The following is a 19,861-nucleotide window of genomic DNA, read 5'->3' on the forward strand; positions in this document are numbered from 1 at the left end:
GAGGAGGAGGAGGAGGAGGGAGAGATGGAGGAGGAGGGAGAGGAGGAGGGAGAGATGGAGCAGGAGATGGAGGAGGAGGAGGAGGAGGGGGTATGTTATCCCTTGTAACTGGTATGTACGAAAGCTGAATTTAACGGAATATGAAAACTGTTGCGCGAGTGCGTATGTGTGCGCATTTGAGGAACACACAGACGCCCTCCTCACACACGCCCCTTGGGGAAGGAGGGGACGAGGTTAGGGGAGAGATGAAGGACTCCGCACTATGCTTTGACTGTGCAGCATTTTAGCGCGGTGTGTCAGTAAACAGCTGGTGCGTAATCCCTGGCCAACGCTAGCCCCCGGGGCCCCCAAGAGGACAAGCTTCACCTGTTCCTCCGCGCTGGTCCACCCCCCTCCCTCCACGGATGGGAACCTACGAAGGTAGCGGGCCTCTCCCCTGCCTGACGCTGGCCCCTGCAGGGTCATCCCTGGGTCACAGGTGTGTGTGTGTGTGTGTGTGTGTGTCAGCACCTGGGACGCCTGTCAGCACCGCAGAAATGAGAGCACTGTTGGCCCTCGTCCTGTCTGTTTGAGGAACGCGGCCGATAGGGGGGCGGGCAGGGGGGGGGGTGCAGATGGGGCAGCGAGACAGGTGTGTCGAGTGACCCCAGCGTGACCTTTACCTGGAGGGAGGGAGGGGTCATTGGCAGGTGGGCTGCTGGGGTGACTATAGCACTCTAATCCTGTTTGACTTTGCTCAGTGGGATGCAGGGGTGAGTGTGTGTGTGTGTGTGTGTGTGTGTGTGTGTGTGTGTGTGTGGGATGAGCAGTGTGATAAAAGGAGCATTAACACTGACACACATCAGACCACAGACAAGAATTGCACACAGATTAAACAGCATCTTCTGAGTGTGTGTATGTGTGTGTGTGTGTGTGTGTGAATATAGCCGGAGGCTTCAATCTATCAGGTGTGTGTGTATGTGATGCTAAACTACTTGGAAGTGGGGGGGGGGGGGGGGGCAGATAAACAGTTTGGTGACAAGGGAGAGCAGCTTTCCTCTCTCTCTCTCTCTCTCTCTCTCCATCCTTCCATCCCTCTTTCTTCCCATCACAGCCCCTACAGGCCCTCGAGGCAGAGGGATGGAGGGAGGAGTAGAGAGAGGAAGGAGTTCAATCTGTTCCTGGTAGCGAAGAGAACGCCTTTCATACAGATTGCTTCTGGCATCCATCTGAATTAGCAGCAGGCCTCCGGAGCGATTGCAGATAAATCCAAGCATGGATCTCTGAGCCATTAAAGCCATTTACAGCAGGGGAGACTAATCGAAACCAGAATAATCAGGAATGAATCCTCATTAGATGTTTGTTTCAGTGTCTAACTGTCTCTACTGCAATCAGTAATCACAAGCGATACTGCTGAATCAGCTCATCTGTGTGTGTGTGTGTGTGCGTATGTGTGTGTTTGAGTGAGTGAGTGTTATGTACAGTATAGTGTGTGTGTGTGTGTGTGTGTGTGCGTGTTGTGTACAGTATGTGTTTGTATTGTGTACAGTACAGTATGTGTGTGTGTGCATGTTGTGTACAGTATGTATGTGCGTTATGTACAGTACAGTATGTATGTGTGTGTGTGTGTGTGTGTGTGTGTGTGTAATTGCCTGTTTATATGATGCACAGAAGAGTTGCATTATTAAGAACCTCTTCTCACAAGGAGGTCATCCATCATGATGTGTGTGTGTGTGTGTGTGTGTGTGTGTGTGTGTGTGTGTGTGTGTGTGTGTACGGTCTATGGTTGTTCGCTACTCGAACGAACCCAGCTCTCAGCTCTCATTCCCCATGGCAACAGACAGAGCTGTGACAAACAGGAAATACTACACTGCACAGCTCAGGATGACGTAAAGGAAGTGGTCGGTTCTGTCTGCCGCAGGCTCTTACTGCAAAATGTTAGCGTTCCCTCAAAATGTCCGCCGCTTGAATCCAACTAAAGTATCTGAAAATTAATTAGTTAACTTTGCTCTACTGTGATTGGACGGATGTGTAAATGTTTCTTCTCTGTTTGGTTGCCAGTTCACCTTGTTCCGCCCTGATTGGTCAGTGTTAATATATGTGTACATGTGTGTGTGTGTGTGTGTGTGTGTGTGTGTGTGTGTGTGTGTGTGTGTTGCAGTCATGCGGAGGAACCCGTTTGCAGCAGATGTGTGCTGTAGAAAAGGCTCCCGCAATGCTCTACAGGAACTCTACAATCCCTCACAGGTAAGAGACCAGCACACACCTCTCTACGTCTCTCTCTGTCTGTCTCTCTCTCTGTCTGTCCCTCTCTACATCTCTCTGTCTCTCTCTCTCCATCTCTCTCTCTGTCTGTCTGTCTGTCTGTCTCTCTGTCTGTCTCTCTCCTTTTCTCTCTGTCTGTCTCTCTCTGTCTCTCCATCACTGTCTATCAATGTCTCTCTCTCTCTCTCTGTCTCTCTTCTATCCCCGTCTCTCTTCACCACTGTCTATCAATCTCTCTTTCTCCATCTCTCTCTCTCTTCTCTCTGACTCTCTCCATAACTGGCAATCTCCATCAATCTCTCTCTGTCTTCTCTCTCTCTGTCTTCTCTCTGTCTCTCCCAATCACTATCATTCTCTCTCCCTCTTTCTCCATCACCCTCTCTCTCTCTCTCAATCACTGTCTATCAGTCTCTCCCTTTCTCCCTCCCTCTCTCATCTCTCTCTCCATCACTCTCTCTCTCCACTGTCTATCAATCTCTCTCTCTCTCTCTCTCTCTCTCTCTCTCATAGACCCAGCTGTTTCAGCTTGGCAGAAAGGCATTTTCAGGCTGTGACCCTGGCTGTTTTTAGCCTTGCCCTCCCTTTCCTTTGAACTGTGTGCGCGCGCGCGTGTGTGTGTGCGTTGGTCAGGCTGCTTTTAGCTCCATCTTCCCGACCCTGAACCTCGATCCAACACTCCTATATCTTTGATGAAGACTCCTTGAGTCGAAACGCGCTGGTGTGTGTCCACTATTCAATAAAGGACTTTTAACTTCATCCTCGGGTGCCTCGGGACCAGCTTCTCGCCGCCTAGTCCTCCTGCACTGGATAGTGCGGTTTAGAGCTATTTATACATCTACAACCAGCCCTACCCTTGAAGAGCTCCTGGTCTGCTATTTTAACACAGCCAACACTTCTCTGACCCAACACAGCACTGTCCATCTTTTATCTTCTTCACTCCTGTATCTTTATCTGACGTGACGTGCCCACTGGCGTCGCCCTACGCCACATGATGGGACGACGGCTCAGGAAGCCTGACCTGGGACGACGCCAGCAGGACCGTCATCCCCCCCCCCGGCGCGGTGTGGCGCCCTGGAGTACCGGCGGTGAGCGAGGTGGGGGGGGGGTTCCGCTGAGTCGCGTAGGATGTGGTTTTGATTGGCTAAAGGCCGTACCGGTCGCAGGAGGCCGCAAGGCAATGACTCATGGGACGTTACGGTTCTGTTGACGCGCTCGGGACGTGTCCCGTCGTCGTGGTGATGCGCATCCGTCTTCTCCGGCGCGGGGACGTAGGGTCGTCACGGGGCGGCGTTCTCTCCACCATTTACTCCGTTGTTACCCGGCGGTGATGCTATCAGAGTGACGGATTGGCTAAGTTCTCCTTCTTTCCTCGTTCTCTACCTCCCTATCTATCACTTAGTGTCTGCTCCTGTCTCTGTCCCCTCTCTCCCTCTTTCTCCCTCTCTCCTTTTCCTTCTCCCTCTCTCTTTCTCCCGCTTTCTGCCTCTCTCTCTTTCTCCCTCTCTCTCTCTTTCGCCCTCTCCCTCTCTCTGTCTCCCTCTCTCTCTCTCTCCCTCTCTCTGTCTCCCTCTCTCTCTCTCTCTCTCTCTCTCTCCCTCTCTCTGTCTCCCTCTTTCTCTCTCTTACTTCCCTCCTCAACCCCCCTCTCCTCCGTCTCTGTCTCCCTCTTTCCCTCTCTCATAATGTCTTCTTCCCCAGCACACTCCATCATCACAGCTCAGCAATTTAGAAGCAGACGAGGATCCGTTAACGCGCCGTTTGAGGGCTAAGATTAGACCCGGTGTGCGCGGACGTAGACAGCACTGTGCACCACTTTCCAACAGCATGCTCCACACCTCCATGTGAAGTCCCATCGATAGACTCGCATTCACGCTGTAGTCATTTAGCAGATGCCTTCGTCCCAAAGCGACTTACAAGAAGCACATTCGGTCAAGAGTAATTGAACGTCAGTAAAGGCTTCAAAGAGTGACACCAGTAGTCACAGCACTCCTCTCTCTCTCTTTTTCTCTCTCCCTCTCTTCCTTTCTCTCTCTCTTTTTCTCTCGTTTTACACAGCCTTCTGATAGAGTCAGCTGCCGCTGCGGGTACGAACCGTCGTCCAGCAGTACTGGTCTGCTCTGGTCCATAGGGGAGCATGTACGGGGTGACAGTGAACGGTCTAGATTCCCACTGATGGTAATGGTTCTGTCTGACTCCGAATGCAGCGCAGTCCCATAGAGATGCGGACGAGGATGACGCAACACCGTTATCACTGACCCAGCACAGAGGCCCTGCCGGTTTAATGCTGATGCAGGGATAGGACAGGGCTGGGAAAGGGGTGGGGGGGGTGGGGGGGGGGGGGGTACAGTGTCTTTTGGCAGTGGTGCACAGCTGAGATTAATGACTGAACTAGGAGGGTTGGGCTGTAAAGGAGTGTCACTGGAGTGTGAGCGCGTGCGTATGTGCGTGCGTGTTTACTTGGCAGTGGATCTGTCATTTGAGCCTGAGGGCAGGACCTGACAGGCGCTCATGGGAAAGTCTAAACCGGATAAAAAGTGCCACACCTTATACCTCTCGTCTCCCTCACCTGCGCCTCCCCTTCATCTTCTGAGGGTGTAATTGAGCAGCGCACTCTTTCTCTGTCTCTCTGATCAGGACTCAGGGAGCAATTTGTCATGGTCCTGTTTGTTGTGCCCTGCTAAAATGACCTTCCTTTCTCTCTTGCCGTGGTGAGGTACAGACACACACACATACAGTAGACACACACACCAACTCTCAGAAACACTTGGCATGTAATTATTATGTTACAACTCCCTCTCTCTCTCTCACTCAGGTTTTTTGTCTTTCTCCTGAGAGACCGGTTTCCGTGCTGTGTTCTGGATTCAGGTTTTGTGTTTCAGTGGTGCAGGGTGAGATGGGATTTTGAAGGTGTTAGATATCCCAGACTCCTTATCTAAACCTGCTATCTAGGGCCCGCCTGAGCTCACTGTGTGTGTGTGTGTGTGTGTGTGTGTGTGTGTGTGTGTGTGTGTGTGTGTGTGTGTGTGTGTGTGTGTGTGTGTGTGTGTGTGCATGCATGTGTGTGCGTGTGTATGGGTGTGAGTGCGCACATGTGTGTGCTGGGCAGAGCCAGTGGAAACTTCCTGTGTTGTGCTGCTGGCGCAGACACTACTCTCTTTACCCAGCACAACCTACCCTCCTCCACTGACACTGTTGTCTATAGTATTGCAGATTCTGTACAGAAAGCCCTCCAGAACCTACAGCTATCTCTCAATATGCTCCAAGAAGCTCTCACCAATCTCAAACTTGTCCTTAATCCCAGCAAAACCAAGTTCATGCTCTTCTCTAAATCTAGAGCTATTGATTATGGTAGGCTCCAACTACTAACGGCTAATGGCTCACTTATTGAAAGAGTCACAGAATATAAATATATCGGTCTGTGGCTGGATGATAAACTCTTGTTCAAGTTTCATGTCAACACTCTAGCTTGCAAACTAATACAAAAAATTGGCTTCCTATACAGAAACCGTTCCAGCTTCCCTACGTTCTGTAGGAAGAGAATTGTCCAAGCTGTCTTCTTGTCAGTATTGGACTATTGTGACACAATTTATAGACATGCCTCTGAGACAACATTGAAACCGCTCGACACTGTTTACCATTCCGCTCTGAGATTTATTACAGGTGATAGTTATGACACTCACCATTGCATTCTTTATGATAAAGTTGGCTGGCCATCTCTGTCTTCAAGGCGTAACTATCACTGGTTTATGTTCATTTATAAAAGCATTGCTGGCAAACTTCCACTGTACCTGTCATCTCTGCTGGTTCGGAGTGTCGGCACTCATCACACTCGATCGAATGATCTTCTTGTTTTTAAGGTCCCTCGTTCTTGTCTTGCTCGATCGCCTTGTTGAGAGGGGTCCCGGGTGATCACTGTTTTTTTGCTTCCCTCTGGAATATGTAGGGGTGGGATGTCTGCCCACCTCCCTTGTTCTCTATAAAGCGCATTGTGTTGCCTCTGGGTATGAAATGCGCTATACAAATAAAGCTTTGATTGATTGATTGATTGATTGATTGATTGATTGATTGATTGATTGATTGATTGATTGATTGATTGATTGATTGATTGATTGATTGTACAGAACTTGGACGGACTGCATTCAGTTATGATGCTCCGTATACCTGGAACTTTTCCAACAGACATTGAAGCTAGAGCTGCTTCCTTCCGATACGGAGTTCAGAGCCATGGCTCTAGACATTTGTTCCTCAACTTGTCACTGTTTTAGATCTTAATTGTATTATTGTTGTAAATTGCTTATGTTTTGTTGATGTTTGTGTTTGCTTGTGAGCTCATCGGCATTGGAAATGAGAGAAACCTCAATTACCTTAAATAAAGGTTTGAAATTAAATGAAACTCCCCTCTCCTCCACCCCTCCACCCCTCTCTCCTCCACCCCTCTCTCCTCCAACCCTCCAACCCTCCACCCCCCTCTCCTCCACCCCTCCGACCCTCTCTCCTCCACCCCTCCACCCCCCTCTCCTCTCTACTCAGTCTTTCAGAATGTGTAAGTGTGACTGTGTGTGTGTGTGTTTTTGCTTGTGGTTGAAAATGACTTCATGAAGGGCACTTTTGTCTGTCTTTTGTAAAATGTAGCCTAATTCTTTAGATGTGCGACTCTCTTTTTAACACTCATTGTCAGGAAAATACAATTCTGTAAAGATGTGGCTTTGTACCAGCCTAATCATGGTGTATTTATTTATCATAATTATATCTACTTACCACTATCCTGGTGTCGTTTTTCCTCATCTTCTCGTGTCTTTTTTTGATAACCAGAAATGTTTGATCGCTTCACGATTGCAGCTGATGGTTGAGAGGCAGTTGGAAGGCTTGCGTGTCATGTTCAAGCTAGAAGGGGCCCCACTAGGGGGGTTTTGGGGCAGCGGCGGTGCAGGTGCACTTCATGGGTAGCCTGGTATGACCATCCCGTTCTTGCGAGCTCACATTCTGTTTCACTAACACAGAACGGTCTGGCCTTCACCTACTCTAGAGCGATTATGCGAAGCAGTGAGCTTGCTAGATCGGGATGGTCATACCAGGCTACTTCATGGGGGGTTTAAGGGGATTGTTCCGTTGTTGTCATTGCAAAATGCACCAGTATGGGTGGCCATAGGAGGCCCCTTTTGTTTGAGGGCCTTCGTTGCGTCTCCTGTTGGGGCGTGTCTGGTACCAGGGGTAGGAGACATTGGGCAGTGAAGAAAAGTGAAAGTAAAGTTGAGAAAGTTGAAGTCTCATATCTGCAAGTGCGAGACATCTCCCGGCTCTAAAATAATAACTCTTGAAAAAGACTAGAAAGAATATTTTCTTTTTTTCAAATCTATTTTTGAGTCTTCTAGTTTACCACAGTAAAAACGGATTCAGCCCACTCAAACTGGTAAGCAGAGAAATTTGCATGGTGTCAGGTTGATAACTAAGTTTGTTTCACATTGGCCCTTATTTGATAAGCGATCTTAGGACAGAAAACTGGGCGTGCGATCATTTCCACACCACGTTCGACATTTATCAATTTGGACGTGAGCGGAGACTGCGACCAAATCTCACATCAAGTTTCTTTTTCCTGAACATACAGGGTAATGTTATATTTAGATTGCAAATACCAGCTTAATGATTCACATGGTTCAGTGATGTTGCAGCCAGTGAAAAATCCAGCAGAACCTGCTGCTCTACCCTCTAGCCACCATAATTTGAGTGCCACCTCACAGGTGCTAGCTAGCTCACGGTGCTAGTGCTAGCTAGCTCATGTTAGACGAATGGCTATCAGCTGTGTCCAAACCTAGCTTTTTCAGAAACAACAACGATGATTCACCTTGAGCAGTTGTTGCAGTTTATTAACTTACTAAATAGTTTTGGGTCAGTGACATTAGGCTACCGATATACTAGTGGTGTAGTTTTGTATTTGTTGTATTGGAGATATTGTCCTCCATGGTTTTCCCCCAAAATAGTTTTAGACAATGTGATTGTTGTTGCGAGCGTCAGGCCCACCCACCGTCAAGCGTTGAAGCAAAGCCTAGCAACGAGTCCAGGGATTAAGGGTGAAAAAAAACCGAAGTAGAGTGAAGCTCCAAGGGAAATCCAAAGTTAGATACGTGGGTCTGCGCATGCAAATCTTCTGGCTCGCCACCCTTGGTAGACTAAACTCTATCCTCATCAAAAACCTGACCTGTTTGATATACAAACAGGACCATATAAAACACTTAGTACATTTCTTAGCAATAGTTGACAACTGTATCATATGCTACAAAATCTGGAACAGTATCTTTCAATGGTATAACCAAACAATGGCCCTCATTTACTAAGCAATCGTACGACAGAAAACTGGCCGCACGATCATTTCCATGCCAAGTTCGGCATTTATCAATTTGGACGTCAGTGGACACTGCGATCAAATCTCACGTCGAGTCTCAGACCGTGTACGCAAGTTTCAGACTGATCCTGGCTGGCTTCTGAGCGCAGCCACATAGCCTGTTCATCACTTTAAAATAAGTAGCCTACCCTATGGCAAATTCTGATATTTTGTTAAGGCATCGTCACACATCCCTAAAATAAATTGGTATTTACCAGTTGTTTTCAATTGACGGGGTAACCAGGTTTTTGGTCAAAGAATAATTTCGATTTCATTCTGAGATAGTCGTATACTTAGACTATAGCCTACAACTGTCCGAGGAGAGAGGAGCTAGCCTCTAAACCTAACCTACCGGACTCGATCACGCAAATCGGAGAACACTGAAATTATAATCTGACTGGCATCTAAGACTGTCCAGAAGCCGTCCAAAAATGCAGACTATGGCAAAATATGACATATTCTAAAGGCCTCGACAATATGGCATATATCGTTACATAAATAGGTATTTCCAAAGTGTTTGCCATCAACATCTTTTGTTGCTGTGGGCCTAAAATCAAGTTCACTTACATTGAGATAGCCTAATTGTTAGGCTAGGCTACTGGTGATGGTCTTCAGCATCATTCTGGCCTGTGCGGTTCTGCACAATATTGCGCAGGACAACAGAGTTCCTCTTCAGGTCCCCGTGCAGCCAGACGAGCCCATGCCCAGAGAGGGGGCTGTTATAGGAAGCAGGCGCGTGCTCACACGTGGTCCAGTCTGAGTGGTACAGTATGGAGAGAAAGAGAGAAAGACAGCGTTGGAGAGAGAAAGAGAGAGAGAGAGGAAGAGAAGTGCATGGCGAAAGTGAATCCATTCGGTAATGATAACAGTTTGCAGTGTGAACATCCTGCATCATGGCTCATTCTCACCACCAGACACTGAACATGCAGCTGGACACAGAGAGCCAATGTGTTCCAACCACAATGAGAAATCACATGGAAACTCTTACAATTTCAATACATGTAATGTTTTGTAAAAGCTTTGACTTGTAGATGCTTTTTGAAGAAGAAAAAAAGTTTCCAGGGCAACATTAAAAACCCTCCCGTCCAGCTGGCTTGTTTCAGCCATGAAAGGGTTAACTTTGTTGAGGACTGTGAAAGAGGAGGAGCTTCTGACGTTATTTCACTGAAACGAAACTATACTGAGGACTGAAATCTCTGAAACAGTTCAACCTACTCTGTTGCACTTCGTTTGTAGACATTTTATATACAGACAGTAAAGACAGGACCACAACACAAATGCAAACAGGTGAGCAGAGAGATTCACACTGACAAGTGAAGTTTAAACTCATTTGTTATATCATTGTTTCCTGTTGTCTGTTTTAAATGTAGCCAATTCCTCAGTTGGTGAAAGGAAAATGATCTGCTCTAACATATAGTTGAATCATCTTACAAGGCATTGTTGACTACTCTAAATCCAGAGTTAAATTGTTTAGTTTAAAAATTTCTGGTCTGTTGGTCTCTGTCTAGATATGGCGTCCTGCAGCAGTGTCCTGTCTGAAGAGCAGTTAATGTGTTCTATCTGTCTGGATGTGTTCATTGACCCGGTCTCCACCCACTGTGGTCACAACTTCTGCAAGGCCTGTATCACTAAGTACTGGGAGAGCAATGACCTGTGCCAGTGTCCCCTGTGTAAAAGGACTTTTGATAAAAGACCAGATCTCTTTGTCAATACATTCATCTCTGAGCTGTCTGCTCAGTTCAGGAAGTCAGTACCAGTGAAAGCTGCCAGCAGCCCAGACCTCCACCCTACAAAACCTGAAGTATCATGTGACTTCTGCACTGGTACGAAGCTCAAGGCCCTGAAGTCCTGTCTGGTGTGTGTAGCCTCTTACTGTGAGACTCACCTGGAAACTCATATGAGAATTGTAACCTTGAAGAAACACAAGCTGATCCGCCCTGTGGAGAACCTGGAGGACAGGCTGTGTAGGAAGCATGAGAGACCCCTGGAGCTGTTCTGTAGGACTGACCAGACGTGTGTGTGTCAGTTCTGCACTGAGACAGACCACAAGAACCATGACACCGTCCCTCTAGAACAGGAGTGTGAAGACAGGAAGACTCTGATGAAGAAGACAGAGAGAGAAGTGCAGCAGATGATCCAGGAGAGACAAGAGAAGGTTCAGGAGATCAAACTCTCAGTAGAGACCAGCAAGAGACATGCAGAGAAAGAGATATCAGACAGTGTGGAGGTCTTCACTGCTCTGATGCGCTCTATTGAGAGAAGCCAGGCTGAGCTCACTGAGGTGATTGAGGAGAACCAGAAAGCAGCAGAGAAACAGGCTGAAGGTTTCATTAAAGATCTGGAGAAGGAGATCACTGATCTGAAGAGGAGAAGCACTGATCTGGAGCAGCTCTCACACACTGAGGACCATCTCCACCTCCTCCAGAGCTTCCTAACCCTGAGCACCCCTCCACCCACCAAGGACTGGTCTCAGATCAGAGTCCACAGCGATCTGAGTGTGGAGACGTTGAGGAGAGCTGTGTCTCAGCTGGAGGACATACTTAATACAGAGATGGAGAAGCTGCCTGAAGTCAAGCTGAGGAGGATTCAGCAGTATGCCGTGGATGTGACTCTGGACCCTGATACAGCTAACAGGTGGCTCATCCTGTCTGAGGATGGGAAACAAGTGAGACATGGAGACACAGGGAAGAATCTCCCTGATAATCCAGAGAGGTTTGATAGATACCTCTGTGTCTTGGGAAAGCAGAGCTTCTCCTCAGGGAGGTTCTACTATGAGGTGCAGGTTGAGGGGAAGACTGAGTGGTATCTAGGTGTGGCCAGAGAGTCCATCAACAGGAAGGGGCTGGTCACAGTGAGCTCTGAGAATGGATACTGGATTATATGGCTGAGGAATGGACATGAGTACCAAGCCTGGGATGGCGCTTCTGTCCCTGTCTCCCTGAGAGAGAAGCCCCAGAAGGTGGGGGTGTTTGTGGATTATGAGGAGGGCCAGGTCTCCTTCTATGATGTGGAGGCCAGATCTCTTATCTACTCTTTCACTGGCTGCACCTTCACTGAGAAACTCTACCCATACTTCAACCCTGGTACAAATGATGGTGGTAAAAACTCTTCCCCTCTCATCATCACTCCTGTCAACCTCTGATTACTGTATAATGACCTGGACAATAATCCTTTGAATAATCGTACAACCCTGTTATTGATTTGAAAATGCATTTGATGCCTGCCTCTCCTCTGATTCTTACTCTACACTTTGTATCATTCAAGCTGTAATTAATGATGTGATGATGTTGATAATAATGAAGCTGTAGCCAATCTTTGGTCCATGATGCAATAAAGGACTTTTAATCTATATCAGAAGTGCCTCAGGATAACCTTCAGCCCCAGTCTTGAAATCAGATTTATATGGATACATTTTATGATCAGAAACCTGTCTGTGTTTTCTTGTGGTCTGATCACTGACAAACATCCACTTTCACTATTTAGTTAATTATCTATTCATTTTTCCCCCCATTGTTTTTCCTTTGAGTTGAATGTATCTTATTCTGTTTTCATTAGTTATTATTAAAGGAAAATGCTCGTTTTTGACAACCTGGACCTTATTTACGACATATTATAAGAAGTTTGACTCACCCAGATCACTTTTGTGTTGTTCGGAGGCCTGTAGAAGAAATTTAAAATCCAGCGCGAGCCAGTATATCCATGTAATGGCGGCGCACGGGGCATAGGGAATGCAGTTTCTCAAAATCCATTTTCGGCCGCTAAACGGTTGTTTTCATCAATCACATTGCATGAATTGACAGTTGATATTCCTCTACGCGAGCCATTCTTTCGGTTTTCAAATACGTGGTCTGTAGCCTCTGTAATATGATCTTTACAAGCCTCTCCCCCACTTGCTCCAGCACGCATGCGCACAGGCCAGCGCGCAGCCTGCTATTCTCCGGCTCACATTCTCTGCGCTACGATCGTAGTTGGTGCCGAGAATATTGTCGTCGTCATTCGTCAGCAACAATCCGATCGTAGCGCAGAGAATGTGAGGGAGCATAGCCAGTGTAAAGATCATATTACAGAGGCTACAGACCACGTATTTGAAAACCGAAAGAATGGCTCGCGTAGAGGAATATCAACTGTCGATTCATGCAATCTGATTGATGAAAACAACCGTTTAGCGGCCAAAAATGGATTTTGAGAAACTGCATTCCCTTTGCCCCGTGCGCCGCCATTACATGGATATACTGGCTCGCGCTGGATTTTAAATTTCTTCTACAGGCCTCCGAACAACACAAAAGTGATCTGGGTGAGTCAAACTTCTTATAATATGTCGTAAATAAGGTCCAGGTTGTCAAAAACGAGCATTTTCCTTTAACATTCCTATTCAGATTTTCACTTCCTCAGTACAACACATTTCTCCTTGGGTGGGTGTTGGGGTGGATTCGGGGGGTTAATATTTTATTTGTATATTATTATATCATATATGGTGATTTCAAAATTGTTGTCTATGTTTAAAATGAAAAATACCAATAAAAACACCTTTGATTTTTTTAAAGCATCCACTTTCATATCTGACAAATAGAACACATTCATGCCACCTGCCTGCATGCCTGAAGAAGACAGGACACCATGTACAGTAGGTTCAGTGTGTGAGAAGTCTTGGAGAATGAGCGAGTGAGTCTGCGCATGTGTGAAAGAGGGAGGAATGAAAGGCGGGAGGTTTAGAGGAGCTCTGTGTTCTTGTATGGCAGCCGTTCTCCTATAGTTAAAGTACGGTATGTGTGGAGGGTTGGCGTGGATTTGTTTGGTCTGCGTTCACTGTAGTTGATAGAAAGAGAGAGTGAAGTGTGTAGTTTAGGCCCGAGGGAGTGGCTTGTTTAATGTCATGGTTTGACATAATAGGTCTCACTACGGTATAGAGAGGAGTACAGGGTGTAGGTGGGGTTGTTTCAGTGGTCTGAATGAGAGGTTATTTTAGTACTGCATAATGTTCTAGTATGGGGCTGGTGTATGAAGCTCATGGATGGAAAGCACACACACACCCACACACACATTACCAGAGTGGATGATCACTACAGGTGAAGAACGGAGAGGCGGTGGTTCTCCTTGTGCTCTCTGGGCCTTCCTCCGGCTTGGTCAGCACAGTCGGCTCACCAGGTTAATGACTCACAGGTTACCTTCACCACCACCTCTCTCTCTCTTTCTCTCTATCTCTCTCCAACTCCAAGCACGTTTCATTTGTTAGCGCAGATTGAGAGCGATGGGAAATCCAGTATGTGGTGTTTGTGTTGAGGTAGGCACTCTTCCCTCCGTCACCACTGCGGCCGCACGCCCCCGCTAACGCACCTGCTGTGCCTGTGAAGTGTTTGTGCCGTCGGACTTCGCCGCCGTCAGCAGAACTGCGCAAAGCTATTAATTATAGTTACCTGTGTGGGGGAGAGCCTTCGCCGCCGCGATGCTGGAGAATATACTTCAAAAAATCATAAACCTAATAAAGTAGAGGACCGAGGCTGAGGAAGGCATGGATATTCATACCTCCTCCTTACTCTATAGTCCAATAACACAAGTCCCAGGAAGAGAACAGCAAAATGAATACACAGACTCCATATCTGGGCCTGTCGCCTCAATGTAATGTGACAGGCGGGAACATCCAGCCTGTTTGGTTCCCTTACTGCTGGGGTATATTGGCTCATAAGAGGCAAGATGGCCGTGCGCTTATATGGACTGGATGTGTCCGGGCTGTCAATGTGTGTTCTACTGTGTGTGCTCAGAGAGGGCCAGCAGGGATAGTCTGTAACCACTGTCTCTTATCTCTCTCATGGGAACAGCAAGACAGGGTCTAAAGACACTGACCTCCATCACTGTATCTACAGACACATGGTCCTGACATGCTTCTCTCCCTCTCTTTCCCCCTCTCTCACTCTCTCTCTCTCCCTCTCTCTCTCTCTCTCTTTCTCCCTCTCTCTCTCTCTCCCTCTCTCTCTGCCTCTCTCTCCCTTTCTCTCTTCCTCTCTCTCTCTCTCTCTCTCTCTCTCTCTCATTAACCCACGAGAGGCTCCTCAGATTGGCGAGGAGATAAAACGGCATTCTAACGTTAGTTATCTGATGGGTAAGGAGAGACATGACAAGATTCCCTCCCTCTCTCCCTCTCCGTCCGTTAATTACAGTGTTGGAAGAGAGGGATGTGTAGGAGCTGGAACAAAGCAACGTGTAGGAACTGTGAAAGTGTGTGAATTAAAGCTTTATGCTCCCCAGTGAGAAGCAGAAGGGAGATTCCACCCACCAAAGAGCCGGCATTCACTCTGCCTCTCACTTTTGATGTGACTGAGCGCAGACATGAAGAGAAAGGACTGATGGTTTGACAAAGGAAAAGGGGTGGAGGACGGTGACGATTCTTGTCCGATTCGTTCATCGTCGCTCGTGTGCATCTTGAATTAATTTTGCAGGGAAGTGAAGCTGGCGAGGATTTGGCATGTGGCGACGGGTGCGACATGCGACAGAGAGAAGGCAGAACATTTTCTGTTACTGCTCAATCACTTCCTGTTCCGGTTTGACAAATGAGAACAAATTAAAAACAAAAAATAAAACAGATTTTGATTTCTGAACCAGGGCAAAAGCTTTGGCTCCTGGTGTGTGGGCTAGGTGTGGGGGGGTGTGATGTCCAGGACAGAGCAGGTCTAATAGCCATAAATAACATGAACACTGCCAGTGACTGTTAGTCCCAGGTGACCTTTAAAGGAGAGTGGTGTGTATTTAAAGGGTAATGGACTATGACTTGAAGCATAACCGTTGCAGCTGCCAGTATGGCTTTTTTAGGAGTTATTTCAATCATGTTTTTTCTCCTTTTGATGTTGCACATTATTTCTTCATATATACGGATGGTTGGTTTTAAGTAGAGTGTATGGTGGGGGTTCTGGATACTTAGTTATTTCATCACCTCGGCTTAAAGACCCAGCCCTCTCTCACTTTCTCTCTCTCTCTCTCTCACTCTCTTTGTTTGGGACGATGTGGCACTGAATGACTGTCATTATTTGTCTGTGTGTGTGTGTGTGTGTGTGTGTGTGTGTGTGCGGGCGTGCACGTGTGGGTGTGTGTGTGTGTACTACGAGCAGAGATGCAAGGCACTGCCCCATCGATTTAGGTTCCCTGGGGAAACAAGGTCCCTCCCCTCGAGAGGAATTCAGCCCCTCAGGAAAAATAATCAGGAGGCATATGAAAACATTCCTGCTCTTTAGATGCATAACATGGCGTCCCTCCCTTCCCCTAACACCTCTCCCTTCTTTTCTCTCCTCCTCCTTCCCTCCCTCCATCCATTTTTCCTCCCCTCCTCAGTGATCCCTCTGCTTAGCAAATGTGTGTGTGTGTGTGTGTGTGTGTGTGTGAGAGAGAGAGAGAGAGAGAGAGAGAAAATGAAGTGAGCCTCTGTTGAATGAATAGTCTAGACTTCACAGATCTCTTCAATGTGCTTGACATATTGAATCAGAATCAGAATTTATTTTGCCAGTTAGGTTTTTACACATACTAGGAATTTGTTCTGGTCAGTTAGTGCATAACACTGATGGATAGACAACATTAGACAGGGTGCAAGAACTAGACAGGACAGGGCAAAGACAGGACAGTCAAAATACATACTGTACCAGCGCAGGAAGCAAATAATATACTGTATATTGTCTTTGTAGACTAACTGAATCTCTCGCATGCCCTCCCTCCCTCCCTCCCTCCCTCCAGTCGGAGTACTCGGGCGCCGCCGTCCTCCACCAGACCCGGAGAGACCAAGTGGCCGAGTCGTGCCGGGCCCACAGCGCCTCTAGCCGCAAGCGCCGGGTCCTGACCCCTGGCGACCTCAAGCACCTGGTGGTGGACGAGGAGCACGAGCTCATCTACTGCTACGTGCCCAAGGTGGCTTGCACCAACTGGAAACGTGTCATGATGGTCCTCACGGGCCATGGCAAGTACAGGTGAGCGCGGGGCGGGGGCGCCCCCTGGGGGAGGCAGGCAGGCTTTTCGGTGGTCAGTGTTGATACATTCAGTCAGTGGTGATACATTTTTGGATGTTGTTAGCTTCCAGTACTGCCACTTAACTGTGAGCATTGACGAGTATAGTTAGGCTAGTACAGGGGTCAGCGACCTTTACTGTCAAAAGAGCCATTTTTGGCCAAAAAATTAATACAAAATCTGACTGGAGCCGCAAAACATATTTGAGCCTTATAATGAAAGCAGTTAACCCTAGATTTTTTTTCGTCGTATACACCGTAGGGAGGAGGGTGCGAGGGGGGGCAAATTAAGGGGCGAGGTCTGGTGGTCCTCCCACAGGAAAAATTACACACTTAATTTCCTGCATTCTGGAGAATTTGTATGCACCAATTTGTGCTGGATTAGCGTGTCTGCTGCTATCTAGCTAGTTAGCTAACTTGAATGCTAATACGGCCATTTATGTTAGTAATGTATTTAATAGTAATACATTGACTTAGTTGTTCTTTTCGATACAATTTTGTCAAAGCCAGGGAGCCACTGGAGAGGGGCTAAAGTCCCCTGGTCTAGTAGGATTAGTTACAGTACAGTAGTTCAACTCCTCTAACACTGGGGTTGTCTAGCAGATATACAGTATGTTGTATTCATTCCTCTTCCTCATCCCGCTCTGTCCCAGTGACCCCATGGAGATCCCGTCCAACGAGGCGCACGTCCCCGCCAACCTGAAGACCCTGAACCAGTACAGCATCGCCCAGATCAACCACCGCCTCAAGAGATACCTCAAGTTCCTCTTCGTCCGCGAGCCCTTCGAGAGGCTCGTCTCCGCCTACCGCAACAAGTTCACCCTCAAGTACAACTCCTCCTTCCACCGGCGCTTCGGCACGCGCATCGTCCGCCGCTACCGCAAGAACGCCACGCAGGAGGCGCTGGTCAACGGCGCCGACGTCAAGTTCCGGGAGTTCGCCGAGTACCTGGCGGACCCGGCCACGCAGCGCGACGGGCCGCTCAACGAGCACTGGCAGACGGTGTACCAGCTGTGCCACCCGTGCCACATCCACTACGACCTGGTGGGCAAGTACGAGACGCTGGAGGAGGACGCCAACTACGTGCTGCGGCTGACGGGGGCGGACGAGACGCTGAGGTTCCCCTCCTACGCCAAGTCCACCCGCACCACCGACGCCATGACGGCGCAGTTCTTCGGCAACATCAGCTCCCTGCAGCAGAGCCAGCTCTACCACCTGTACAAGCTGGACTTCCTCATGTTCAACTACTCCACGCCCGGCTACCTGCGGCTGGACTAGTGGTGGTGGGGTGGGGTGGGGGGGGGGGGGGGGGGGCTGGGAGACAGGGACTCTGGGAAGATCTGCTTGTTCACGGAGACGCGGAAGAAGAAATGAACATAGGTTTGGGGGGGGGGGGGGGTTGTTTTTTGAGAAAACTTGATTAAAAAATCTGTCTTCGTGTCACACAGGGGCGGGGTCTAACTGGTGGACATTAAGACGGACAGATCGATCTGCACTGTTCTGACGGGAGTTGATGAGGAAGGGGAGGCATTGATTGGATGTGCAGAGATGAGGCGAATGAGAGGAACCAATAGCGCGTGAGAGATGAAGGTCAGGGGTGTGTCACGTTACTCAGAGAAGTGGAGGAGAGGTGAGCAGGGCTCTCCTGGAGAACGGGTGAGATGCCCGTCCTGTATGTAAAAGAGCCTGTGACTCCCTGACTAATTAGGCCGCTTTTGGATTCCGCACAGCAAACGGCGGCCTTGCACGTGCCCTGAACCCAAAGCATCATGGGAGCCGAGCATATTTAATCACGAACGATAGAGAAAACCCTAGAAAATTGTAAAACACATCCATATCCCTTCCCTCTGCTGTTGATAACGCCCCCCCCCCCCCCCCCCCCCGCTCTCATTGGAGTCATGCTTTTCAAGAAGTCAACCGGCTTTTTGACACCTGAACAACTCCTCATAATAGCTGGCTATTGATTTCTCCTTCGTGCTCAGAATAGGTTGTAATGGAGTAGGTATAGCAGCAGTGACCTCCATCTTCAAGCTGTTGGTAGAGGGCATCTGAACAAGACGCCTGGCTCCTGAGGCGACCAAGGACCCCCTCAGCTGCCTAGCTCTACAGACCCAACCTTCACCTGTGACACCCAGGACCCACAAGGACTTGGGCCACAGGAAGTAGTCGGAAAGGTACAGGAAGTGCCCTTGTGGTGGGAGCGCAGCGGACGTGAGTGACAGGTGTTATAAGTCTCCCACACTAACTCGCTGAGAAACAGTGGTGGTGAGGGGGTTTTAAAGGGACAGAATCTCATAACCCTGCCCAGGGCCATGCCCCCTCATCTAGAGGCTCGGTGGACACGCCCATGGCCACGCCTACACACTCCTGCTTTGACGACCAAACCGGTCTTTTAGTAAATTAAGAACCTTTTTTTGTTGTTGTTGTTAATGTTGTTGGTCTTTTCACATTTTGTTTTTATCGTCTTATGAAATGTTGCTGCGAGCAGCAATAATACAAGATTATTTAAATTGCTTGGTGGAGAAACCTGGGGAAGATTTATTTTCTTTCTTTTCTTGGCAGATGAGCATTTTTATTAGGTTTTTCAAAAATGAACTGTTATTAAGAGACTGTTTATCATGTTATAGTTTATTTCCTTACTTCTCTCCGGTACGCTATCACAGTAGGCTACTAATATTTTCTTTTCATTTTTTCCATTTCTGGGAAGGGCGTACAAGTCCACGGCTTTGTGATTATATGTACAGTATGAGAGATGGGGTATCTTGTGGGATTTCACGGTTCGGTGCCAAAGGGTTGAAACACTTAGAATGTGATGAAAAGCTAGAGTCAGGCAGCTGAACTCATATCTCTGCTGTTTCCAAACAGGCGAGATGAAATCCACAGTGTTTCTGATATTACTTATTGACAGCACAGACTACTGGCCACTGCACAGAATCAGAAACCACAGGTTACCTTGACGGTGGTTGATACTGTAATCAACTGGGCTCTACTTCGAATTCGGCAGTCGAAGTAGTGTCCGTGCTAGAAGGTCAAAGGTCAATGTCTGATCGTCACTGTGTTGTCTCCGAGACGAATCAGTGGGAGATCCAGGTACACAGTACGGAGGTGTTTGAATGAGAAAATGGCAAAAGCTTACAGTACTTAATGAACAAAGACAGACACACACACACACAGAAACAGACAGAGAGAAAGTCATCTTTATTTTTTACACTGCTGTCATGTCTTTCCGAATCAGACTTCAGAGACAGAGGATGTT

The 19,861-nt window shown here is 47.9% G+C and overlaps 2 protein-coding genes across 2 annotated transcripts in view; both read left to right on the forward strand.

The window, feature by feature from the left end:
- Window positions 1-17,883, forward strand: part of chst11 (carbohydrate (chondroitin 4) sulfotransferase 11) — a gene marked incomplete at both ends in the record, with an annotated part of 38,968 nt that extends 21,085 nt beyond the window's left edge. The window contains 3 exons of the mRNA XM_084447847.1: window positions 2,141-2,226; window positions 16,340-16,569; window positions 17,259-17,883. Coding sequence (XP_084303973.1) covers window positions 2,141-2,226; window positions 16,340-16,569; window positions 17,259-17,883 — 941 coding nt within the window. The remainder of the gene's footprint in view (window positions 1-2,140; window positions 2,227-16,339; window positions 16,570-17,258) is intronic.
- Window positions 9,891-11,765, forward strand: LOC311316895 (E3 ubiquitin-protein ligase TRIM21-like; the record flags this gene model as incomplete). The annotated part of the gene is made up of 2 exons (XM_084447843.1): window positions 9,891-9,910; window positions 10,132-11,765. Exons 1-2 carry the CDS (start codon window positions 9,901-9,903, stop codon window positions 11,763-11,765), a joined length of 1,644 nt encoding a protein of 547 aa, XP_084303969.1. The 5' UTR covers window positions 9,891-9,900.
- Window positions 17,884-19,861: the final 1,978 nt, after the last annotated feature.

This window comes from Borostomias antarcticus (assembly GCF_949987555.1).
Source record: "Borostomias antarcticus genome assembly, chromosome: 13".
Taxonomy (NCBI): domain Eukaryota; kingdom Metazoa; phylum Chordata; class Actinopteri; order Stomiiformes; family Stomiidae; genus Borostomias; species Borostomias antarcticus.